The sequence below is a fragment of the Corvus hawaiiensis genome, chromosome 19 (genome assembly GCF_020740725.1).
Source record: "Corvus hawaiiensis isolate bCorHaw1 chromosome 19, bCorHaw1.pri.cur, whole genome shotgun sequence".
Classification (NCBI taxonomy): domain Eukaryota; kingdom Metazoa; phylum Chordata; class Aves; order Passeriformes; family Corvidae; genus Corvus; species Corvus hawaiiensis.
Genome location: NC_063231.1, coordinates 3170306 through 3196934, shown reverse-complemented (window position 1 = coordinate 3196934; position 26629 = coordinate 3170306). Strand labels below are relative to the sequence as shown.

Sequence of the window (26629 nt, the reverse complement as noted above, 5' to 3'; positions counted from 1 at the left end):
GTCTGTGTGTGCATGGATGAGGAATTCCATATACCCTTTAGAGTAAGGCACATTTTACCAAAAGGCCTTAATTAAAAAAAAAAAATCTCATATTACAGATACCTTCGTGTGTGATGTTCTCAGGAGAAGACAAAAAAAACCTACTACTTATGAAGGAGGAACTTGATTTTTAATGTGATCCTTTTGAACCCCAGCTTCAGGAAATCTTCAATTTTTGGAAGTCTGTATTGATTAAGATGCATCGATCTTTTATTGCAGTGAGTAATAGCCCAAATTCTTGGAGTGTATCCCGAGAGTATTGGCAAAACAAGCAGTGATGAACCTGAGGGAAGGGATGCTGTGACAGGAGCACAGTGACAAGAAAATGAAATGCAGTGCAAGGACAGCTGAAGTGAGAAAAAATAAAACGCCACTTTTTTCCTCATTTATTTTAGAACTACTTGAAAATAAACTTTTATTAGAGGAGCCATTTCTGGACTGTTATGTCACTGAAGTGACTTGATTTAGACACAGAACTCCTTGTGAGGAGCCTGGAGGAGTTGGGGTCTGTTCTGGTGCAGGAGCTGTCTCCTCACTTGACCCCAGGGCTTTGCTGCTGCCAAACACAAAGCACTGGGAACCACTTTGATTTGATTTGAGCTTGTAAGATCAGTAAACAGCTGTACCTTCTCACAGAAGAGCAAAGGATTAGTCTGGAATGGGAGAATAGAACATTTTCTACCCCCTCTTCTATAATGTGCTTCCAGCAAATTTTAAAAAAAAATGTTTTTATTTCTCTTAATTTTACCTCTGTGTGGGCAGGTTTCTAAATAAAACATGTTAAATATAAACCCATTTGTGTCTGACCAAAGTCTTTCATATTATTTATGGAGAGTCCCCTTTGTGCAGGAATATTGAACAAAGTCTGTTGATTGCAGAGTTCTTTTTATTTTCCTGAATGGTCCAATCATGCTCTTGGCACACAAAGAGACAAGTAGCAGATGTTAAACAAAACTCTGAGGGATTTTATACATTTCTCCTAAAAGTTACAGGACTGCTTTCATTTCTAGTGGCTTTGGGGGTTTTTTTACTATCCTTCTATCTTTTTTGGTTCTGCCTCTCTCAAAGTCAAAATACCAAAGTATTTTCACTCCTATTTGGTATTAAACCAGAGGATTCACTTCACTAAATCTCAAAATTGACAACTAAATTTTAGTAGAACAAGATCAGCATGACAAAAAAAACCTAAATATTTGAGAACAACTACAAAAATCAAAGTCTCTGACTATTAAAGTTCTTATTTTTCTTTCTTAAGGGAAGTAAAAAGCTTTTTAATATAGTTTAAAAGAGGGGAATGCCATTAACATGCATTGAGGAATGGGACTTCAGGCTTCAGATTTAACAATACAACATCTCTACTCATAACTAGGTCAAGCTGTAGGTACTAAAACAGACCTTGGGAATAAAAGTAAATTTTGACCAAGGAAAGATTTCACAAAGCTATTTATAAGGGATACCCAGGTCTTCTTCCTGTTGCCTGCTAGGATTGTAGGACTCAAATTATCCTTAATTAAATGCAAATTATTTTTGCAGGAAGGAAACAGTAATTTGAGATAACCCCAGATTTCACATGATTCTAGGGGAAGAAAATTATTCTAGAAAAAAACCTGTGACAAAGAAACTAAGAACCTTCTCCATAGACATTCCACGTATTTGTGTATGGCCTACATAACATAGGTTTTCTATATATTCTTATGCCCATCTGTTCCCAACTCCCTCAAACCTCATCGCTGCAGTCAGGTTGCTTTTTATCCTATTTTTGACAGGGTATATCATAATTTTTATACATCTCTACTTGTACAAACCCACTAAAAGGAACCATTCTCTGGTGCTCACTGGAGTCTTGGTCCAATCAATCATAATTTGCTCTCCATTCCAAGAAATCAGACTCTGCAACTGCATCTGCCTGTGATTTTCCAGGCCACTTTTCCCTCTGGAATGACCATAGTCCATCTGGAAGATGGAGGAAAAAGCTTTTTATTCCTTTTCACTTATTTTTACCCAATTTCGGGCAACACAAACAAGAAGAATATTGACCCCATGGACAGCCAGTCTGTGATTTACAGGTCACATCACTGGAATTAAACACAAAATGCAAAGTTTAATGATAATAAAGCAATTAGGTGGATAGGAGAAAAGGCCATTTGCAGGCCAAAGATGGATCATTTCTCATCTTATTATAACTTTTATAAAAAAGAACAAAGACCATCAGATTCAGAAAACACCTTTTTAAGAGGGGTTACACAGAAATCACTTTAACAAATTATACTGCTTCTATTAAGTTTAGATTTGAAACTTTTTTATAAACTCTTTTAGTTAATGCCCCTGAAGTTAATAATTTGCTACTATTCTACCAGTCCTTCAGTTCCAATAGGGTCTAACCTAAATAACTGTAATAACCAGCTTTCAAGAAACTCCAAGTTTTGGGGTTTTTCTCTTTTTTTCTTCCCTTTTATAAAAAAAGAATTTAAAGTAGCCAAAGCTATGCAGACACTCCTTACAACTATTTTTGTAGAGGCTTTTATCTCTTTTCTGGTCCGTTCTCTGCTGGTCTGATGCTCCTGTTGCCACAGAAACAGACCTGAAGGTGCTTTGTTACAGATTACAATGGTTTTCCCAACACTGAGACAATCCTTTCATGCCTCAGTTCAGCAGGTACCCTTCCCATGGGGACAGAAAGGAAAAGGAATAAATCAATCTCTGACTCTTCCTCTATTAAGTTCTCATTACCAGAATTTATGATATGCTTCTGCCTTTAGTTTATGAGCTCAGCCAATGATCACTGGTACTTTAAGGACTGAGGTTCATTAATTACACAGGTCATGCTACAGTTAATTTATTTGAAAGGGAACAGCAAAAATCAAATTATGAAGGGAATCATGACTGGCATCGTGTTAACTTCAACAGAAACATCAGGATTTGGTTTTTCAGCACAGGCAATACACCATTGCTTTAAAATCTGTTTGCATCCAGTTTCATTGGGCTGCTAGAAAAATCAGATCAATTGTAAAATGAGAGAATATTTCATGCCAAGGATAACACTTAAAACATGTTCCCTGAGATCACTGATTACTTCAAGACAAATCCTATCCTTTCCAAAGGCTGAAGAAAAATCTGTGAGCTATTTGGATCTCTTTGGAATATTACCCCAATAATGGACAGTGAAAATTAGAAAATACAAGAGCACACCCAAGAATGAAAGCAAATTGTTCTTGTCCATGCAGAGCTCCCCGGATGCTTTCCCAGCACCAGCTGGATAAATGGAGCTCCATGGAAGAGGATGGAGCTGCTCCCTTCCCAGCCAGCGTGTCCCCACCTCACTTCCCTGCTTTTCCTCTCTCTTTCATCACTCTGTTCCAGGGTCAGAGCACCTCGATAGAAGAGCCTTGCTGCCTCCTACAAGTACAGGTTGTTCTTTCATCCCCACCCTCAGAGGAGTTTCACAGAGCTGTGATACACCAAGGACCTGAGGCCACACCACTTCAACTCAGCAGAGATCAGCAAACTTCTCCCAGCGCCGCAAGGACAGAGCCCCAGCAATTCCCAGAGATGGGGACACTCTCTGGTGACACATTAAAATCACTTGTAGCATATGGGATCTACAGTGCTTTTCAAAATTAGCCTACTTGTTTTATTCCAAATTAAGATCTAATCTAATTTTGGCACAAGAACTGCCACCTCAACAAACAGAAAGCGCTAAAAATTACCAGCATTCTGCAAGGCTCTCTCAGTGGTCTGTCTGTCTTCTAGCTACTGAGTTCAGTGTGCCATAATCATTATTTCTTATTTTAAAACCCACATAATTGTGGGGGTGGAACCTGATAGAAATGTCTATGCTGCATTTTACACATGATATCTCATGTAAAAAACCAGATTATTAGTAATTCTTAGGCATTCTTCCCCTCTAACCCCAAATATCAGCACATTTACACAGTTTAAAGATTGACACAACAGACTTTTGCCAAGAGGAAGCCACAAGCTGACTAGGAAATAATGAACCTCAACCCAAATTGCACAAAATTCAATATACTCTTAACAATTGGAAAATAAGTGCTGCTGGAATTAGGCCAACTTAAATTTGGGGAGTTAGAAAGGGTTTTGATGGTGAAAATCAGCACCCAGGAGTTGCTGCAGCTCCTGTAGTCACTGCCACCAAAACTGCACCCTATCCACAAGATTTCTTTTTACAACTGGGAATAACTTAGCTGAGAGTTCTCCTTTTATAGTACCACAGCCTAATTGTTCTGCAGTGCTAACTTGTGAAAATCAGGGATATTTTTAGGTTCATCATTTATATACATTTCCTAAGTGTCTCAGCAGAACTCTGCTCAATGATTAACTCTTACCAGCATCACCTGTAGTATGTAACATATTGCCCAGGAAATGGCTAGAAAGAAAAACACAAAGCCTAACTTTTCTGTTACAGCTATTCAGCATTTGCACTGTCCTGGATTGGTAAAATAAAAAATACATTCTTTATAAATATAAAGCTATGAACTTTCAAATCTCAGAGGCTGTAACAAAAATCTAAACTGCACTCCCAGCGTCTCAGGCACAAACTCCATGAACTGAAAGCCTGAAGGACTGCAGTGGAAGATGTGAGCCAATGCTCCTTTGGAGTCACACACTGTACAGGCAGCCACCCACCACGGATTTCCTACCCCTGGGGTGTTTGAGAAGAGGAGTCACACAGCTCCTTTCAACACTGCAGGGAAAATTTTTCCATGCAGATGGACACAGATTGGAGATTGGGTTACAGGGAAAAGGTGGGAATTACCAGTAGTTATAAAAGTACATGAACCTGTTCCTTTGTAATTTAATCCTGGTTTTACTGAGGATCATTCACTGTAGCTAAAAGCCATTTTGGTTGCAATAAAAGGAGCTCGTGCTTTAATTTAGGAGTAGAAGGTACAAATGTTTTCTCGGGGGATGACTAATTCAAACACATTCCAGCACAAGAACTGCTTTCAAGTAACCTGGGAAGCTGCCTGCAGCTACTTAAAAGAAGGCATTTAGGAGAGCAGTGCCCAAACTTCTCTATACAGGCAGGGATGGGCAATTCCATGAACGCTTGTGAGCATGAACCTCCTCCCAGTGCTGGAGGAAGATGAGCTCAATATACACTCGGTATGCACAGAGCCCTTTCAGGCAGGCTTCCTTCTGTAATTTCTCTAGCTTCCATTAAAAGGAACCTTGGCCCAGGACTGTTGTGTTCAAACTGGAATTTCATTGTCAATATAATCACCCTTTGTAATGAGCCACTGTCACACAGCGCCATTGAAAACACAATTAAAACATTAGAAAAACAAGCAACTTTTCCCTACAATTAAATTTTGGGGTCTTTGAGGTCAAAACCATAAGCATGGAACCTTTATTTCTCCACAAAATACTTTGGATACTCTGCAGAGGTTCAAAAGTCAGGGTAACAACAAGAAGTAAAATGCTTGTTTTTGTAAGAAAAATTATCTTGCTGTCCTGTAAATTTTTTTAAGTACTTATGATAAATAACATGAATAATAAAAATGTTCAGCTCCTTCAGTATCACTTACTGCATTGACTGTAGTGTGTTGATTTTGTTATCTAGGACTTGCTTTTGGGGAAAAGGGAGCGATAATATAGCAAGGAATATCATATTTTGACAAAAGTATGTTTGTATTGTAATTGTTTTCTATTAAGAATATTACCTACTGCCTCCATCTAATAATATGAATTGCAAACAAAGTCCATGTGATTAATAATTATCATAATTAAAAACCACAGACATACAAGCACATGAAGTTGTTTCCTCAATCTGTAAATAGAGGGGCTTTATAATTTTCTCTGCTTGGGGTATGCAATGAAAAATTGCATCAGAGCTGTTTAAGAATCACTCCCAAAAATTCCTACAGGCTTCTTTTTAAAGGAACATTTTTGTTAATCTGGCAAGCAGTGAACTGCTTCTTGCCAGTTCTCCCTGCATTTGTGTATCTTTTGTGATGAAGCAAGAAAGTTTTCATCTTAATTAAAAAGAAAATATTTCTGGGACAAGACTGCCTATTATTCAAAATTCAGATTAGCAATAAAAAAACCCCCCAAACCTTAGCAGCGTCTGGTTGGGCTTGATGATCCTAAAGATCCTTTCCAATCTAACTGATTCTATGATTCTATACTATTTTATCAATAATATATTATCAACATATTATAACATTATAATAATATTTTATCTACAATATTTTATCAAATTATGTTTGTTGTTGCTCCAGTCTCAAGATGTCCAACACTTGTAACAGTTGTTTTTCATTGTAAAAAAACCTAAAGAGTTAAAAGCAAATCAGACAAGCCCTGCTGCTGCATTTCATTTTCCCTGCAAAGCAAAAGACTGCAAAGCTTTCTGATTAAAATCCCTTTTTAACTAGTTCTACAGTAAATCTTAATACTGTGCTTCCAGTTACTGCCTTTTCTTCTCATGAGTTTGGTTTGGTTTTTTTAATTCCCTAGGCCAGTCAAGCAACTCTTCATCCATTCTGAAACCAGCCTCCTACATGTAAATATGATCTAGAAACATGATTAAATGCCAGTGGGGGAAATAAAATGGAAAAAAAAAAAGAAAAAAAGAAAAAAATTTCAGCATTTTCTGGAACTGAACAGCAAATAAATCTGGTCAAGACACCTAAACCCGCTGGGCCAGACAAATTATATTAATTTATTCTGTCTTAGTACAGAGGTGATTCTTCAAATCATTTCTCTCAGAGCCCCAGCCATCAAATGAGCAGTGTGATAGTGCAGTAAATGTGGACATCAGCACTGCCCTGAGCCTCAGGGCAAACCCAACCCACTGCTGCCACTCTGTACATCAGCATTTATGAATTAGAGTTTCCCACTGGTCCCCCAGCACATGAATTTTTAAGGGTCAATCTTTCTCCTCCCAGCTCTAAAATCTCAGAAACCATAAAACAAAAATCACAGTGGAGCTTCACAGGGCTCCTGTCCCATCTCCCCACAGAGGACTACAGCACTGTGGAGAGAAGGGAACTCCAATAAAAAAAATATCTTAATTTCTTCTACTGGTAGCCCCTTGCAGCAGTTACCCCTCACACATCCAACAATCTGCACTGTTATGGAGTTATTTCTCCCTTGCTACAAGCTGCCCTTAAGAGACCTCAGCACAGCTTAAGAGACAAAAAAAAAGATTTTCAAAGATCTTGCTTTAAAGACTTTAGTTCTTTTCCAAATTCCAAATGAAAAGCTGCAGAATTCAACACAAAACATCTCCCTGAAAAACAGAATAATAATTGCTAACATATCTCTGCCTTTGTATTGGAGTGCGTGGCTGGCCAGCAGTGAGTTTATGACCCACTTCAGTTTCTTCTGCACCAGCGTCTTCATCATCCATTCACATAGATTTTTTTATTTTTATATTTTTTATTATTTTTTTCTTCCCCTTGTGAGTGATTTTTTTAAAGAAATTGTATCTTAACACATAGAAAAAATCTGAAACGTACTCTAGAGTTGCATTATCCCAACATCCAACCCACTGCTGAATGTACCCAACTCCTGCAGCATCCCACAGAACCTCACAGTTGTTCAAATGCACACTGAGCTTTCAAACGTGCTTAAGATAATAAAGGTCCCAAATAATTTCAGTATCGAGAGGATAATTAACTTGGAAATTGAAATATGTCACCTTTGACATCCCCAGGTTCAGTTACTCTGCAATGATGCTTTGCTGTTCTGTTTCACGTAAGCTCACATCTGGATCTTCCAATCCATTCTTTCCTAGGTTCTTAAAGGCTAAAAACTCACCAAGTACAGTCAGATTTCACATCCTTTCATTGTTCAGTCACTTGTTCTCATTTAAATTATTTTCACTTTTTAATTTATATTTATTTTGCTCATAATTTGCTCACATTTTGGATTCTCTATTATTATTATTATCTGAAAGGGAAATAGTGCTGATCCTGAGGCCACAATCTCTGAGTTCTTGTGCACTCAAAGTCTTATAAACTCATACTGAAAAAAATAATACCATCAAACACTATTTTAAATTAATGCTTGGGTTTTTTTAAATTATATCTTTCATGTAATTAGGAACATTTTAATATATAACAAAGACACCTTCTGGTCACTGAATTCCATTAACAAAGAAAACAAATATTTAACTCAATTTTCAAGAAACTTGACCCATTATCCCTTAATACCGAACACATCTTAACAAAGCTCACTACAGCAGCACTCAAAGTTTGAGGCTGCTCTTACATTTTTACACCAATTTACCCAAGTTTTAAGTATTTCACCAATGACTTAAAATAATTTTAAGAACACCAATCATCTTCCAAAACCAAGCACTTGAACTGGAGATGATGCTTCCTGTGACTCTGGAGGGCACCAGCAGCAGGAGCTGTTAATTTCTACTCAACAGCATCACCATAAAGAGCTGGCCATGAAGAGAAGATGAATAATTTCTGTTCAAACTCCAGAGAGCCATTAGACAGAGCAGGAAAACAACTTCCTGAGCTGCTTTTTCTAAGACACCAGAGCTCACACCCTGCCAAGTACTAAGGAAACGTAAAGTTTTTTGATTGTGTGACTTCTTGTTTCACCAAAACAGGATATTGCTCTCCAGACACCATCATTGCAATGCCACTCAAGGATGACCACTTTATTCCCAAGTATTATTTCCCTTTTGGCACAAGCTCAGACCTTTCAACCTCACATTTCAGCTACTCTGAGTAAACAAGAGGCTCATTTTAAGCTTTCCTCTTTTACACTCACCTTTATTAAGGCGTTATTTTGCAAGGACTGCCTCATTTATATTAAAAGTACAGGGCACCATAATTTAACATTATTCTGATGCACAATAATCATTATTATGTAATTATTATAATTATTGCTCTGGAAAATTAATTTTATTAATGACAGTATTACTCTTACAATTAATGGAAAGGTTACACTGGAGCATTTGAGTACACAAATTAATCGTGCACCTGCACAAAGTAATTTAGAAAAGGATGTTTAAATATTTAAAAATCTGCTAAATGTTATGATAAGCTTTGTAGCACACTACATTTCAGAACAAAGCTTGTAGCAATTGGGATAGGAATAAGTTGCTAAATTGTAAAAGGGTTGCAATTATAGTCCAACATTTCAGTAAATTAAAGTATAATATTCTACAATCCTCTCTGTGTAATAGTACCCACTAATGTAGCACGATTTTAATAAGACATATTTATTTCCTGATTGCTTTTAATCTTCAAAGTGTTTTTGAGCTATTGATGCTGTGTAAATATTGAAAATGATCATTTGGTAACCCAAATACAGAAATGAGGCATTAGGCTGATTTATTTAATCACCAAGGCCAAAAACCCAAATCATGAAATGCAGGCAGCAATATTAAAGACCATTAACAACCTGTCACAGATTCTGTCACCATGAAAGATGCTCGATAAAATTAAATGGCCTCGCACAGAAATGTGTATTCTCATTTATGAACTTCAGGCGAGCAACCCCAAAGAATCATCTTATTAAAAAAAACTAATAATCAAAAACACCTTTAAGGCCAAACCATTCATTATAGACACGCAGAGCTGTTCATGAGTGCCACCACTAAAATCGTCAATCAAGAGTTATCTCCTGTGAATATCCCACATCACAACTGAGCCCTAAGCTAAAACTCGATTTGGGTTATTCTCCTTGTAGTTCTAGGACTGACCAAAACAAATCAGCAAGGTATTGCTGGTAGGTATGAACTATATTTAGAGAATGAGGAATTAAGCAGATAATTTTTAATTGTTCAGACTTTTGTTTAAATTGTGGCCCCTTTGGGCTCAATGGGGGTTTTGCCAACAACAAACTCCACACAGATCAGGGATGAGAACATCACTCAGACAGGGCTGACCTGGGTGTCAGCCTCTCTGTAGCTCAAGGCACTTCAACTACACAACTCCCAAATTCCAAAAGCCTGCTTTAACTGTTAAACTACATGTACAGAGCCAACTGCCCCGTCGTAAAGCTTAAAGAAATCAGGAACTTTCAGAAAAGCAAAGGTATGAAGAATAATTTTGGTTTCTTGCTCTTGCCTAATGATTGTTTTAATAGTAAAGCCTGTATCAGCTGAACAAGAGACACTGAACAGGGTAATTACACTCCTAACTTTAGCATTCTTCTTCTGTACCTAAATATAGATTTCCTGAAATGTTTAAAAATTAAAGTTTTAAAAATTCTTCTCAGTTCTTCAACATTTCCCCGTATTTAAATTTTAAAATGAGAGAACCTTCTAATATCTGAAATTTTCCAAGACCCCTTGTAGCTTCTGACCATGTATTGTTCACTGACCTCCTGGCTGGCACATTGAAACAATTCATGAGAAGCTCATTAAAACCTAGCAAGAAAATTCTTCTGGTGCATTTTATCAGAGGAGATAATAGCCTACAATCTAGAGCATGAATATGTTATAAGAAACAAAACAGAGCCATTCAGACAAAGAACACTTTGAATGTATTGTTCCCATAAGCAGATGTTAAATTACTTCACTGTAAAGTGGGATTTATAAAACCCAAAGAAATGTTATTTTTATGTGAACAAATGAGATCAGTTTATTATTTCAGCAGGGTGACACAAAGATCCTGCACATGTGTCTCACCACACAGGCAGATGTGCTGAGAGGAAAAACTGGTTGTTGACCAAAAATTCTACGTGTCTACAGAAGTACTGACAGAGCGGGATGGAATGGGAGTATCCAGACTGCTAGACTAGCTCAAACATGAAAATAAAATAAAAACCCAGTAAGCCAGCTGGCTCAAGATTAAACTGTCATTTAACTGGAGCTACAGATCCTTGTGTGCAGTGAGACAAGGACCAGAGACAGCTCAAAAGATACACTTTGAGATAAGATAGATACAAAGAAAGCTTAGAAAAAGCTTCAGCCTTTCTGGGAATTGTTAACATCAAATACATCCAACATAAAGCGAAGAAAATAAAATGCTGATTCATGGTTGGGTAAATGCCTCAGGGTTGTCCTGTTCCAAGGATATTGTTCTTGGTCACACACTCAATCTTACTTTTCTGACCAAAAATAGATCTCTCCGTCCATAAACATTTTCTTCACAACTGTTAAAACCCACTTGGACTTAATTATCTGTCATGAAGAACCCATTGATCCTGTTTGTAACCCATTCTCACGGTTGTAACAACATAAAACTGTGTAAAGCCATCTTAAATGTTGATGTACTCACATCAGTGTCGGGTCCCTTGTCAGCCCCAGGACAAGAGAAGGTAACGAACTCATGGCATCTCTTGTGAACCACAAAACAGCAAACTGGCAAAAAAAGGGGAAACAACAGTTAGAATGGTTGTTGGTGGTGTTTTGGTTTGGTTTGTTTGTTTTTCTGGTGGTTTTTTTTTCAAATTTTGTAACAAATATCAAATAAAACTTAAGTATTTCACCTGTAAGTCAATGAAAGAAAGCCGAGCCTCGTGTTAAATAAAGACACAAGACATCAAGCAAACACTGTGATTCAAGAGGAGATAAGCATTCACATTTAAAAACCAAGAGACTCTACACAATGATAAATCTTTAATGCTGAAGACATCCCACAGTGTTCAAATATAGTGTGGGATGAGCAGTTCTATGAAGCCACATTTCCTGAATCTAAATCCTCTGTCACAGGAACTGTCAATGTGCATCCAGCAAGAGCAGGAGGCAGGAGTGAGGAATGTTAAGCTGGAATGAAAGCCATCCTTGGGTGTGGGATTTGCTCCCCTGCATGCCTTGGGGAAGGCCTCTATGAAGATCCAAAGTCTTTCTCAGTTAATCACTTCTGTGAGGGACCAGAGTTCTCTCTGAGTGAAGCCTGTTGTAGAGAACAAAGTGTTCTCATAGCACAGAATGGCAGGAGATAATGGGAAAAGAAAATTAGCTCCTGATTGCAATATGAATCCCATTTAAAATTTATGAATGATCTGAAAGAACTTTTTCTTTCTGAGATAAAAAAGCTTCTGCAATGGGATCGAGGCCATAGGTTGTCACACAGCATAGGACACACAGGTCCCTCCAAACCACACAAAAAGAACAATTTGCTTGAGGGTGCTTGTTTTAGGAGTCAGTATTTCAGCTTTTCACCCTCACTACAGGTTCTTTCATAATATCAAACTTAGTTCTGATATTTTGAAATTGGTCCACATTTCAATGAAACAGACAATCAAGATTTGAGATTGAAAAAATCTTATAATAAACACCGTGCCATCAAGTAGTGAGTCAGGAGACTATAATGAAATAATTTAAAGGTAATTCACAGTTTGTTTATAGGTAATGCATTCTCTGTATACTTGAAATTTTGCATTTCCAACACATAAAAATGCACTGTTTCCCAAGTCTAAAGAATAAAATAGATTTGAATTGCTTAACAACTGTGAACATTCAATTTCCTTAACTTCAGGGGAAACCGTATTAAATTATCTAAATTGTTCTCGAGAGCTCATTGCATGAGGCAACTTTAACACTTCTTTCCCATTTAAAACACATATTAATTTATTTAATAAATAAATAGTGAGGAAAGCTGTGACCAGGTGCACCTGCAGGTCACTCCAGACACAGCCATGATCCCATTAATGCCAGGCTGGCCTCATTCCCATCCCTAAATCTGCCTTTAAAGAAGTCTAATCACCCTTCTCTCTCTCCCCAGCTAATTTTTATTAGTGTCCCATGCAGAAATTGTTCTGTTTCCAACGTGGCATATGTTTATTCTTTGGGCAAACGGAATAAAGTGGGTTTTACTCCACTGAGTCCAGATTAGCTCTGCCAACTCCACTTGAGCAAGAGCTGTGGCTCAGTGTCTGCTGCCCACTTGGTTGTCTAGTTTGCTAATCAACCTAAATCCCAGTGAGTCCGGCAATTATCATTTTGATGGTTTGTTTTCTACCAACTGAAAGATCAGTAAGTGGCAATTACCATTAATATTACTTGCAGCTGAGTCATATTTTACTTTCAGATTATATTTTTGGTTCCAAATCTTCCAGTCTCAAGGACAATAGACTGATTTGTGTTTTCAGGAATAAATCACATGCAAAAAAATAAAAAATAAAACATCTTAGTATATCCTTCAGAAAATAAAGACGTTACCTAATTACTTTTGTAAAACTTGCAAAATATAATGTGATAATCTATGCAAAAGATCTGAGAAATATTATGGGAGTATCTGGAAAATTTGTAGAATGGAGCTGCTTCACCAATGCCTGCCATTCCAATGAGGACCTTGGAGTGGCTGCTCTGACTCTGCCTTTATTCAGCAATATGTGTAAGGCAAACTGCATATTTGGGCATCTGTTTTGGGCAGGATTTATGAAACACCACAGTCACATCCTATCTCTGAGCTGACAGCCTCTCACAGTGTGTAAAGGAACTCAACCAGAGACAATGTCGACCTTGTTTTTAATATGATTTAAGCATCGAGATAAAGACGTGGGAAGAGGAGTGCCACTGTTTGCTCCAGTCTGTGAACTTTAGCTGTGAACTTGCCTGGAAACTATGCTCATCACACTGCAATGGAAACCACAATTCAGCTGCCAGAGTAAGCAAACCAGAGAGGATTTGTCCCTTTGGACTGGGGCTACACCTCAAAATTACGTGCTAAGGCTTCGATTATCAGTGTTGATAACTGAACTCTTAAAACTTGAACTTGTGTCCAGCCTAACAATAGACTGACTGATGTGGGCAACTCAGCATGGGCAGCCTTGATTCTTTTTCCTTTATTTCCCATTTGTAATGGGTGACTTAATCTCCAAAGACCTGGTTCCTTAAGAGGTGCTCCAAAAGCACCAGACCTGTCTCTTCTTTTGAGAATACTCAAATGAGAACCAAACGTTTCAACACAGAAATAAGCAACACAACCAGCAACTCACACGGAATCATAAATCCAAAGGGAAAAGAACAAGTGTGAACTGAAATCCATCTGGCAGCCATCATTTCCATACATATAATTTAACATCCAAACTTTCATGCTGAAGTCCAGACGTTAGAGTGCATTTTAGCATTCAGTTTTAGTGTTTTCTTTATTTCCCAAAGCAACACAGATCTGGAGAACTCATGTAAAAAATTACTTAGTTCAGCTAAGTGCAAACAAAGTGTCACCTGCTTAAAATAACGTCTTTTTTTTTTTTTTGGGAATAGAGATGAAAAATAACCTCTCACTTGTTACTTGTTTTGAAGAGATGTTAAGAGCTTCACATCACTTACTGCAGCTGTTAAGAAGTCACATTATGTTCATCACCTTCATGTAATGAAAGTTGTATTACACTATGCAGAGGCTGCCAGGAAATTTGTTCCTTTACATTTTACCATGAGCTGAAGTGAGCTGGCACACATTATGCAGAGTAGCTCGAGAGCAAAGTGGCATCTTGAGGCTGACAGCTAAAATTAAAAAGAAAATTATTGAGGTATTTTCATGTTTTGACAGCGTGATTTTCATCTGTGGTGTATATATAGAATATGGCTGTGAGCTTCCATCCTCTCCAGCTCTGGACTTGCTGGAGCCAAAGGCTCTCTGCAGCCCAGGGAGGGGAACAGGGAGGGATGGAGAGAACAAAACAGGCCTTGTGTTGCAAAACCAGACTAACCGCTCCCTCTCTGCTGGCATGTGGCATCTCCCAGGCTGTTCCCTGCCCTCTGCCCTCCCAGAGAGCAGAAAATGCCAATTGGGCAGCACAAAACCAAGGAAGAACCTGGTAAGGAGCACTCAGTGCGTTCTCAGAGCAAACAAGCTGAAGATGCTCGACACAGCTTGTCGGATTTATGGTACATAATGGAGGGCAGTTCATTCCACCCAACACTGTTCTGTCCAGGCACAGCACTGAGAAAAATATGTTGTTATTAATAATACCTACATATATATATATATACATATATATATATATATATATAGGTGTCACTTAGAGTTACAAGGCTCCACTGTAAATTTCCAGCTTTATTCCAAATTATGTGGAGTGAGAAGATTGTTGTGCTATATCGTCGGGTGAGAGTTATCTGCTAAAAAACACTGCTGCTAATGGCTTTCATATATGACACAGATGGATGAGACCAAAGTGAAGTACTGCAATAATAAATAACAGAAATAGAAGCAGTCTTCTCTATTAGATGATCTATAAAGAAGAAAAGCCATTGCTGAGCCCACACATCACTCAGCCATATGTCTCAAAAGCTCCACAACCACAAGCATTCCAAAGAACAAGGGGTAAAAAATATCAAGACAAAAGTCACATGCTTTCCAATTGAGAATTATTCAAAAAGGTCAACAGATTTTTTTTTTTTTAAATCACTTGTAAACTCCCACTTTTGGAAGAAAAAGAGCAGAGTAGATGAGCCTTTCCATTAAATATAAATAGCTCTACTACACCACAGTATTTATTTATTCAGTAAAACAAATTAAGCTGCAAACCTAAAGGGTGGAGAGAATATATTAGCCAGAAAGTCCAACTGAACTGCCAGTTGTCATCTACAGAGAAATCACGGAGGCTTTGTCATCTTTGACTTGTTTTTGTAATCATAGAATCATACAATTATAAAGGTTGGAAGAGAGCACCAAGACCATCAAGTCCAACCTTGGAACAAATACCACCACACCCACTGAACCATGTTGCAAAATGCCCATGGTCAAGACTATTCCCCCAACTCAAATGATGAATTTATAACATTTTAACCAGTGTAAAAATCACACAGCTTCCCATCTAAACCAACCTCAAGGCTGTGGCTCCACTGACATGGCATTATTGGATGCCCCACAACAACAGGCACATAATTTCCAGGTTTCAAGCATTGATTCTTCCAAAGGAAGCAGCATTGGAGGTCTCGTGGGCAGCAACAGGGAAATAACTGTGTGCACACTCAGTATTTGTTGCTGGGTTCCTGCTTCGGCATTTTTAAATAAGAATTGATTCTGAACCAGACTAAGGAGTTACCACAGAAGTACAATAAGCACAAAATCCTCTCCAGCTTACTGTCAGAGGGCTCTGGAGGACTTTAGGGTCTCTGCAGGAGTTTGGAGCTGGGAGTCATTGTTATGTTGCTGTTTCAAACACTTTGCATTCTCACTGAGGCCACAGGATTTCCCCCAGGGGCCCGTATCAGTGGCTGGCGTGTGTTTTCTGCACAACACCAAACAACGAATGAATGAATGTGGCACGTGTTAGATCATCCTTGATTAAATATAGCAATTACAATAAACAGAAATAGAGTAGCACTTCAAAACAGACAAATCAATTAAATCCCAGCTACATTTGTTGTTTAAATAAGTACTGTTTAAATAAGTTTAAATAAGGAATAGATAAACAAGAGGAGTAGCAATTAAGATACAGGATGTAGCAATATTTGTCTTTCTCCTCTTCTGAACATATTATAACTTGTGAAAATATAATGAAAATCCCTTTTACATTAAATATAAACAAGGCTATAGATGATAAAGCTAACAAAAGTCACAAGCAGCCCTACCTTTGACTGCTACTAACATACTGAATCCACTGAGAATTTTTCAAAATTAAATTACCCTAACTTTTCCAACATACAAAATTTATAACACACCAGCTTGCTTTTGTGCCAGCGTTTCACCCCATCTAGAAGGAAGTGCTGTCTCAGAAGAGTAGCCAGGCTAACACTTAAAACTGCTACATGCAATCTTTCCACTTGGCATTTCCCACTCCTTTCTGACTAAACCAGCCTGGAGCCCAGCGAGACAGAGTCTGTTCCAGGCTAAGAGAGTTAATAAGAAAAACAACTGTCTCTGCCCATCACCTTCACCTGTTCCTAAGCTTCTTAGAGCTCTTTTGTAAACCCACGAGGTCACACAGCACCTTCACAGCGCTAATCTGTGTAGTGCTACACATTCCCTGGCTCATGGGTTATCTTCATTTTCGTTGTGGTTTCTGCAAAACTCAAGCTACCTTCTCAAAAACCTACCCTGGAACCAAGGTATAGAAATACATGAAATCGATATTGATAAATTAGGGCTGATTCCACCTTCTAAAGCTCCAAGCATACCTGCTTAACAATTATTGTGCCTAATCTCAAGCTCTCTGACCTTGCTGCAGATTTTCTGTTTGGTCCAGTTCAATTAGACTAAAGAAACTCGGGTGGAGGACAGAAATAAGACCACTGTAAACTCTGCTGTTTAATTTTTTTTTTTAATTTAAGAGAAAGTAACAGTTGACTGCAACAATATCTTATTTGTGTGAAAGGATTACACGGATTGTCTGGACAGTCTTAACTGCCCAGGTCATTAACTCCTTTACACTAAGTAGAAAACAGATGGATGTCTCTGGTAAGCTGGCTTTGCAAGATCTACGACAGTGTGCAAATACAGGCGGTGTGCCTGGCAGAGAATGCACATTCATTTACATTTACCCAAACAACTTTGGCAGACCTGGCAGCACCGTGGGATAAAATTATAAATAAATACCTGCGCATTTTAAATTATAAATTTATACCTAACACATTTTTAAAACTGTTTGGATTTAGTAAAATACCTGAATATATTCACATCTGTCTGAATACCATATTCAGGTACATATTATACCGGTTTGTCATTTCTGTCTTCCATTACAGGAAAAAGAAGGTACATGATACAGTTTATTCTACTAAAACTGCAGCACAGTATTTGCAAAACTGAGGAAGAGTTTCAAAATATTAAAGGACTTAATGTAATATGAAATATTCAGCACTGTTTCAATCTACCTATTAATTAAATACTTTCTGAGACAGAGATCACTGTTTCCATGTAAAGCCCTTGCTAAAATTTCACAAAGCCATTAATCTCCCTCCTTTGAGTTGTCCCATTTTATAAATGAATAATAACCCAGAAATCATCTATCAAAAATGGTGCTGAAAAAGCTATTTTGAGAACTTGTACCAACAAAAAAGGTGACCCACAATCACAGACTCTTTCTATCGCTTCTGCAGCTTGAATTCACTTCAGTTTGAGAACCTGCTGCTGTTAATGTGTTTTCTGCCAGCCACAAAGCCCTTCTGGGTGCTGCTCTCATCTGCTCTGGAGCTGAGCACAGGCACAGCAGTGAGGAACAGCACAGCTCTTCCAATTAAAGAGCTAACACAATAGGAGAGCCCAGAACTGTTTCCTGTGAACGCTGAGCAGTAGTTCTTCAGATTTTGCACCTATTTCAGTGATGACCCCAATCGCAGAAACGGGATGTCTTAAACAGCGCAGCTCCTTCAGTTTGATGCATCAACCAGCACAAAAAACCATGGGCTGGGAAAGGGAGCAGGAGGAAGCAGCACAGGCTGTACATAGTTTAAGGCTGTATAAAATGATGGGATAAGAGATGAAACCAAATCTCCAGAATGCGCCTGTTGGGTTGCATTTTGTTTTGCAATACAGCTGGAATTCCAGACACCGACAGAAAGCAAAGAGCTTTCGTTAAATCATGGTGACAGCCTCTACTACAAGACACAGGCTCACGAAGTCACATCATGCAACATGAAAAAATGAGGTGCTCAGTGAGTAAATGCTCCCCACAACTAAGAGCAAGTGCAATGGCTTTGCTCTTACAAGACCAGCCACTATCCCCTGGCGCCTTCTCCCAATTCTGCCTCCACCCCCTGAGCTCGGGACCAGCTCGGCGGACCACGGCCCCAGGAGCTGCCGTGGGCAGAGCTGTTCCTTGCTGCCAACCGAGCTGAAAACTGCACTGTTCACTCAGGGGAACTTGAATGCACAGAACACAAACATCTGAAAGACTTGTGTGACTTCTTAATCTTTCATCTCACGTTAAATCACCCGCACAGTCAATTGAACGCAGCCCATGCCACGCTCCGAAGGAATGACTGAACCCACTCGCAGCTCCAAGCCTGGAAAACTGATGGAATAAGGAAAGCACACTGGTACACCGGTGAGGTTTTACCATGAGTTCTTTAGCACCAGCCTTGTAGCTTGTTTTTCGTAGCATTTTACTTCACAATTTAATGATACTGACGTACTGATGGCTGTAAACCAAAACATTTCCTGCGAGTACGATTTGTAAGGACACCAATACAACAAATGAAGCGCCAGATCTGAATGCCAAGAGCTGAACATTAAAGTATTTGGGGATATTTTGAATTTAAGTCCAGGCTTTCAGTTGTGTTTGAGAAAACCCTAAAACATGCTAACAAAACTAATGAATCTCCCTTGTCAGTAAACACAAGCCATACACTAATTCCATTAGTGCCAAATAATGTTTATTTTTCTTCAGCATGGCAAGAAGGGAGGCCAGGAGGACACTGAACAAGCTGTTTGAAATATGAACAGAGCCATACCCTGAGTACTGAACTGCAAGAAATAAACTTTCTGCAGTACCTGTTTGGACACAATCTTGACTGAAGATTTAGGTGAGGAGAGTTGAAAGGCTTCAAGGTGACAGATGATCACCAGATTACTTCATATGTGAAGTGATCCACTGGAAGGTGCAAAGCAGGGGGTGGGATGGTGTCAGAAGAAAGTGTCACACAGCAGCAACTTGTGTTGGTCTATGGTAATGAGCCTCTCACCTCCTCTCCTCTCCAGGTTTTTGGATGACTACAGCCTCACAAACAGCCAGCAGCCTCCTGCCATCCTTGCCCTGAGGCCTCCACATGTTCCATTCCAAGAAAACACACTTTATTTTGGTTTGTTTTGCCAGTAATTATTCTCTGCCTGTCTAAACCCACCAAAAGTGTCTCTTGAATAGAGAAAAGCATTTTAAAACAGAAAGGTTCGAAAGACACGGCTGAAATTTTCAAAGAATATCGAGGAAAATGATCAAGTTCAGCTCCTTTTGCACATAAGGGTTACTAATAAAACCAACTAATAATTCCTTTAGACACTTTTCTCAAAGAATTCAGGCTGGTTTCTTTAATCCTACCCACCAATTCTGTTTCAGCAGTAGCATTATATCAAGAAATTGAAGAGGTTTTGTTAATTAAAGATTTTTCCAGTTCCTGTTTCTCTTCATTATTTCCATGTTACCCAACAGATGCCCAATATTTGTTGCAAGTCTTATCCAATTACATACATCTTATTAAAGGGTCATCTGCTAGAAACTTCAATATCGCTTTCCTGCTCTCATCAGTCACTGCAAACATTTCATCTCAAAGAAACTGCAACTTCTCAGGAAGAAAAACAACATACGCAAAAAAAATTAAATTCTATATTAGACTGATTACAGTTAGAAATTTGTTGCCAATGTAAGACAACACATGAGACAACACACACATTGGGAAGCCAATTAAAGAATTGAAGAATGAAGAAAATTCACCCCCAGATTTCTTTTTCACAGTATGTTTGGTGGGTATTTTATTTATTCATAACAAGCAGATTAATTTTGTAGGTTTGGAAGTTATCAAAATTACATGGTTGACTAAAAGACGTAAGTTACAGTAATTCATTCCAGTAGCAAAAGTGGTATTTATAAGAAATACCTGTGGGCTCAGAGGTTGGCAGTACATAAATAACAAAATACGAAACCATGGAAACATGTCATTTAATTATGAACAAATTATTTATATTTGCTGTAAACCATTTAATGAAAAAAAAAATTCAAAACAAAGAAGGAGTTGAGATGGGAGGTTTGCAGCAAGAAAACCCTATGGCAACAGTCACTGGAATGTTTCACCAGGTAGAACCACAGAACCATAGACAGGTTTGGGTTGGAAGGGACTTTAAAATCATCTCGTCCCACCCTGTGCCACGGGCAGGGACACCTTCCACTATCCCACAGTGCTCCAAGCCCCATCCAGCCTGGCTTGTGATCCAGGGGCAGCCACAGCTGCTCTGGGCACCCTGTGCCAGGGCCTCCACACCTCACAGGAAAGGATTTTCCTCCTAATCTCTAATTTAAACCTTTGATCAGTTTGAAGCCATTCCCTCTTGTCCAGTTACTACAGGCTCTTGTGAACACTCTCTCTATATTCTCTGTAACTTTTAAAGGTACATTTTGAGCAGGAATTGGGACAATTTGAACAGCCTGTACCCATCAGTCTATGAACCCGGCATTAGGCTTGCATGCAAAGCCCTCCTGCGTTCCCACACCCTGGCTCCCAGTGCTTGGCCAGCTCAGCTGTTTGCACTCCTGGGGAAGCACATCCTCAGCACTCAGAGATGACAGAGCGATGATTTCTTAAGTCATGGTTAAGTGACTGACCACTTTAATTTGACAAATGGCACATTGCTGTCAGAACCAGTGGACCTGCCTTCTTGTTCCTGTGTCTAAACACTTACATGGTCCATTTTTTTTGGCAATGTTAGGTTTTAGCTGGAGCAGTGCCCCAAGTTAGCTCAATACACAGCACATGGAAGCTCACACAGCACAAAACCAGCACTGCAGGACCACCAGAGTAGCCTAGATTTATGCTAGGGAAAGTATCCACCTGATAAAAACCTGTATCAATGTTGAAACTCAGTCCTTCCGGCATGATTAGGTCAGAGAACTGAGATGATTTCTTCACTTTGTCCACGTGGCTGACAAAGATTTCAAAGCATTTTTAAGCAGAGACAGCACTCCTAGAACCCGATAATTATCTCAAAATGCTCCCCAAAATTTGATCTACATTTGAGCTCTTAATTCTTAGTAACAATCATGGTTATTCTTGTTACCAAGTCATATAAAACCCTGACTGTGAAAATTGTATGAGAGCCTTTTCCACTGCATGCTCATGACATATTTGTGCAGTCCTTCCTGGCTCACTGAAGCAGCAATATAAACAGCATTTCTTAGTTCCTGTCAGAGAGACTGTGTTCTCATGATATGGAAAGGCAAACACTATTCTGTCTCCATATATTTACTAAAAGCAATATATTAGGACAAATAAAAAATGAGGCATGAATGTCAGTGACAAATTAGCTGACATTCATCTGAGAATATTGCTTCCAACAGGCCAAGAATTTTCAAGCAGCAGTAAGGGCCTGGAATTCAGTAAGCCATGATTCAACCCAAAATTTAAAAAAATAACAAGAAAGATGAGATTTCAACTCATTCCCACTCACCACAGAACATGGATTAAGGGTCTGCAGAGCAAAAGTGAGGCAAATCAATTTCTGTCATTACTGTCTCTGCAGAGTGGTTTTGTTCAAGGCTTTACTGGATGGCATCGGCACTTTAGAAGTCAGGTCAAAAAGGCACAAAGGCAACTGAAAAAATTAAAGCAGTCTGTAATTGAACATCAAGTCTATAACTTGGTAAGGAAAACAAAAGCCAAAATTTGAGCTTCGGGTTGACAGTTCTTAGAAGCTCTGACTACTAACAGATAAAATAAGAAATCCTTCTACGTTTCACAGGAGTTTAAAAATATAGCAACTTTATGAATACAAAAGAAACCACTGAAACCACTTCCTTTTGGACTTTAAAGTTTGTCTGATCTAAATAATAACTATTTCCCCTCCCTAACTGTCCCCCTTCTTATTTACAGTGCAACAAAGCAATGCATTTTTTTACAACACGTATTTAACATAATTAGAAACTACAGCTTTACAGAAACTACAGCTTTACAGAATCTCCATAATACACTTGTGGGTGCCTGAGATATCGTATTATTCCAGAACTAATAAAAGTACTAGTGGATGTATCCATTTTAAGTGATAAGTCATTGCTAGAGGTGTTCATATAAATCACCCTGCTAGGTCTGTGGATAAGTTAAAAGGGGCCCATTTTTTTGCAGGAAGAATTAAATACATGTCAGAAATGTATCACTGGGCTCTCTGCTTAACTGCAGCACTCTCCCAGACTCCAGTGAGTTAGGGGAAAGAAGGAAAAAAAGCCCCAACCACCAGAACCCAGGCACTTGTTTAGGCATGCAACCCCAAAGTGACATCTGGGAGCAGTCAGTCACTGACACAGAACACACAGGCACGGCCCTGCAGGGCAGCACAGCTCAGGGGCTGCTGCCAGCCAGGTGCCACATGGCCAAACCCCCTCTGGGAGGAGAACTGTGTCCATGTGTGCAAGGGCACAACCACAAATGCAAGAAAAAAAAAATCGTGGCAAAGAACATGTGTAAGCAGCACTGGTGAGCAGTTCCCAAGAGTCCGTAGTGAAAAGACACAGAGACCAAAATTAAAGCACTTCAGGGAGACCAGGTTTCTTTGCTCTAAAACCCAGGCAGTGACAATAGGAAAAGAAGAAAACTGAAAGCAGGACAAAACCTCGAGGTTTATTGGACAGGGTACATGATCCAGGGAGACTGGGGCAAGTCACCCCACTTCAGCAGTTTCCTCAGAGCTCCTACCTATGTGTTCACACCTCCTGCTTCCCAAATAACAGAATTCAGATATTCAGTGTTAAATGTCCAAGTTCTAATGGATCAATGCCTCTACTTGGCAATGTTTCTCCTTAGACCTCAGTTTGGAAAAACAGATCATTCCGTGGCTAGTCTGGAGCAAGATAAAAAAGCCACTTTTTCCCTTGCAAGATTTGAATTTAAGTCCTTATAATTAATAGCCTGAGTAACACCCTTTTATATAATGCAGCTCATTCATTACATCTCACCCACACTTAAGTGCTGTTTCATATTTCTGATGGTGAATATTCCTTTATTTCAGCCAAAAATAGTTTTTATTTTCAATCACTTTATGCCTTGTAATGCTGCACACTGCAGGGTGCTTAAATCCTTCACAAATGGAGTAAAATAATGCAGTAAAACTGTATGAAAGCAAGTGATTTATGGAAAACTGCATGTTCTCTCCATAAACAATGTGACACTGTTAGAAATGTGGATGGAAAATAACAAATTCCAGGAGGCTACAAGTGGCATACAAACAGACAAATTCTGCATGAATTATGCTGAAGGAGTATGATAAATGTACAAGTAAGTTCAGGCTCTAAAGTTTGAACAAGTGCATCCCACACGCAGAATAGTATCATACAAATCAACAAACTACTAGAGAAGAGATCAAACTTACATTAATACCTGGATGCACCGTGGATTTTCACTGTAGCTGGAACTTTGCTTTAAAGCTGTCATGATTAATTTGCAAATATGTCATTCCTAAAATCAGTGGAGAATGGGGCTGCAGACAGGACTAAACTGTCTTAGGCAAATGGCCAGGAGAGAGGGAGAGAATGTGAGAGGTCACAAAAGACTTCAGCCAGACTCTTTCCATAGAAAGCTGCTTTAGAAAATTAATTTCTTCACCAGTCTGGGTGAAAACAGCCATTCAAATCGGAGGGCAAAGCTACAACATCCAAAACTCACAGTTTCAGTGCAGCAAGAAGTCTCCTGTGACTGTGCCTGATGGGCAGAAAACAAGCTAAAAACAACCTCAGCCTGTCAAACTCTGCTGAAGAAGAGAGTGTTAGTCTGTGGTTCCATAGCTGCTTCACACGGGCACAAAGCAGCAGCTCTGCTGAAGGAAACATTTCTGGGACCTGCCCCACTCCCCAGCTGCTCATTCCTGCCCTGGACCAGACCCTTCCTTGTGCAGACACTCCTGGATGAGTGGCACAAAGGCATTTTCTTATTCAAGCATTCCCTCCTGGGCACATTAGCACAGCTTTTATGCTGATGCAGCAAAATAGTCCAAGTCACTGCCCAGGAAAGGATTGGTGTGCAGGAAATCAGCCAGGGAATGCCTGACCTGCAGCTCCAGGGTGGGGCCAGGCTCCTTCCAGGTTGGAGCAGCTGACCTGGGTTGTGGAAGGACACCAGAGCCTTCACCAAAGACTCAGCATCTTCACAACAGAAATCAAGAGGAAAATTCCTATCCGGGATTTTGCCCCATTTCCCCAGCCACATCTTGCCCTTTAACATTATACACCCCTAGAGCCAAAGGTCGGACTTGGTATTAATTGTTTAACTAATTGTTGAATCCTAGGCTGCCTGAGTTACAGGAGCTGCGGTTGGTGAGGATTTCTACAGCTAAAAACCCAAAAGGTGCATTTGTTCTGAAACTCATTGAGTAGCTAAAACTCATTAAAAACAGATTTATGAAAGTGACTCAGAATCTGGAACAAATTGAAGATGAGTAACAAAAAACAACGAACAGAAAGAATGTGTTCTATTATTTTTAAAATGTGCGGCACTGACAGCTTGCACCGACCCTGCTGAGGACAGAGCCCAGTTCCTTCCTTGCCATGCCTTCAGATTTGCTCCCTTTCTGCACTTCCTGAAGGTTCAACTGTAGAATTAAAAGGGTTTTTTTACATTTTCTTCTTGGACATACTTCTGCTAAGCAACAGCTGACACTACAACTGATAATAGTAATGCCAGGTATTGCTGTAATCAGGAATTCATGGTTCATTTCCCTGCTGCATAATGGAACTTCATTCTTCTCACAGCACATTCCCATTTCTCTAAAACAGAGTTTTTAAAGCAATTTAAACTATTTCAGTTATGTTAAGCTTTTGTAGAAAAGCCACAAAAATTATGAAGTTTTCTTTTAAACTACTGCTGTGTGGTGTAAACTGGTATTTCACACATTTATTTTTTTGTCTGCGAGGGACAACAAAAGATTGTATTTATGTCTTAAAAATACAAAAAGGGCTTTTTTTCTTTGTTTGGGTTTTACATCCATTCACAGAGACATTAACACAGTAAGTCTATTAACAAGTGCAAGGGGTATCACAAGTTCACTTGTGGTAATTAGTCATATTTCAGCTTTGAATGACTCTCTGCTCCAAAGAAAAAGATTATGGTTTTTCTTCTTGCTCTATTACCCAACTGCCATTTAAGTCAATCTGCTGAAAGTGTATCTGCTTCAATGGAAGCTCAAAATAAACCATTAAAGGAAAATGCAAATCTCTGAGCTTTTTGGGATTTTTTAATACTTTAATCTAATAAGAACATTTTACATGACTAAGAAATTCCAGCTGAATCTGTTATTCAGCTCTCCTTTAGCTCTTCCATTAATTCCATTTTTGCTGTCATTAATAGGACCAAAAAAACCCCCAAACCTATTTTAATGGCAAGATATTTATAAGAAGTGTCAAGTTCTTGTACAGGTTGCATGAAACAAAGCTTCATCCCAACATATATTCCTAATGCTTAATACAGTAAGGAAAGCCTTTTCACGGGACATAGACTCAAAGAATCATGGAAAGGTTTTGGTTGGGTAGGATCTTAAAAATCATCTCATCCACCCACGGGCAGGGACACCTTCCACTATCCCAGGGCCTCCAAGCCCCGTCCAACCTGGCCTTGGACACTTCCAGGGATCCAGGGGCAGCCACAGCTTCTCTGGGCACCCTGTGCCAGGCCCTCCCCACCCTTCAAGAATTTCCTCCTAATGTCTCACCTGAATCTAAACCTGGCACACACTCAACTGTTTTCCTTCAGTTCAGTTGGGAGCCAGCACTGCAGGGCCCTCAGGGTTGCCCCCTGCAGGAAAATGCTTCATCAAAAAGCTCCTATTCCCCAAACCCTACCAGGAAAGATGACCTTTCACCACTGCTGTCAAACAAAGCTGCATCAGGAAATTCATGTCGTGCTGCTGTTAACAGATTTGATAAGTACATGCTGAATATAAGGAATATGGAAGGATATTGATTAGATGAGTGGTCTCCTGCCACAAGGCATTGCCAGCTGGGTTCGGCTCCCTTCCAAGAGTCAGTGAATCACCAAACCTTGCGGAGAGGGGAAAAAAAGGAGGCTGATGTGGATTAGTGA

General features: G+C 39.2%; 1 protein-coding gene across 2 annotated transcripts in view; it reads right to left on the bottom strand.

Moving 5' to 3' along the window:
* The window catches only part of PRKCA (protein kinase C alpha), a 153774-nt gene that overhangs the window by 83739 nt on the left and 43406 nt on the right, over positions 1-26629 (bottom strand). For both annotated transcript variants that reach the window (XM_048324113.1, XM_048324114.1), the window contains exon 3: positions 11250-11332. In XM_048324113.1, the coding sequence (XP_048180070.1) occupies positions 11250-11332 (83 nt within the window). The remainder of the gene's footprint in view (positions 1-11249; positions 11333-26629) is intronic.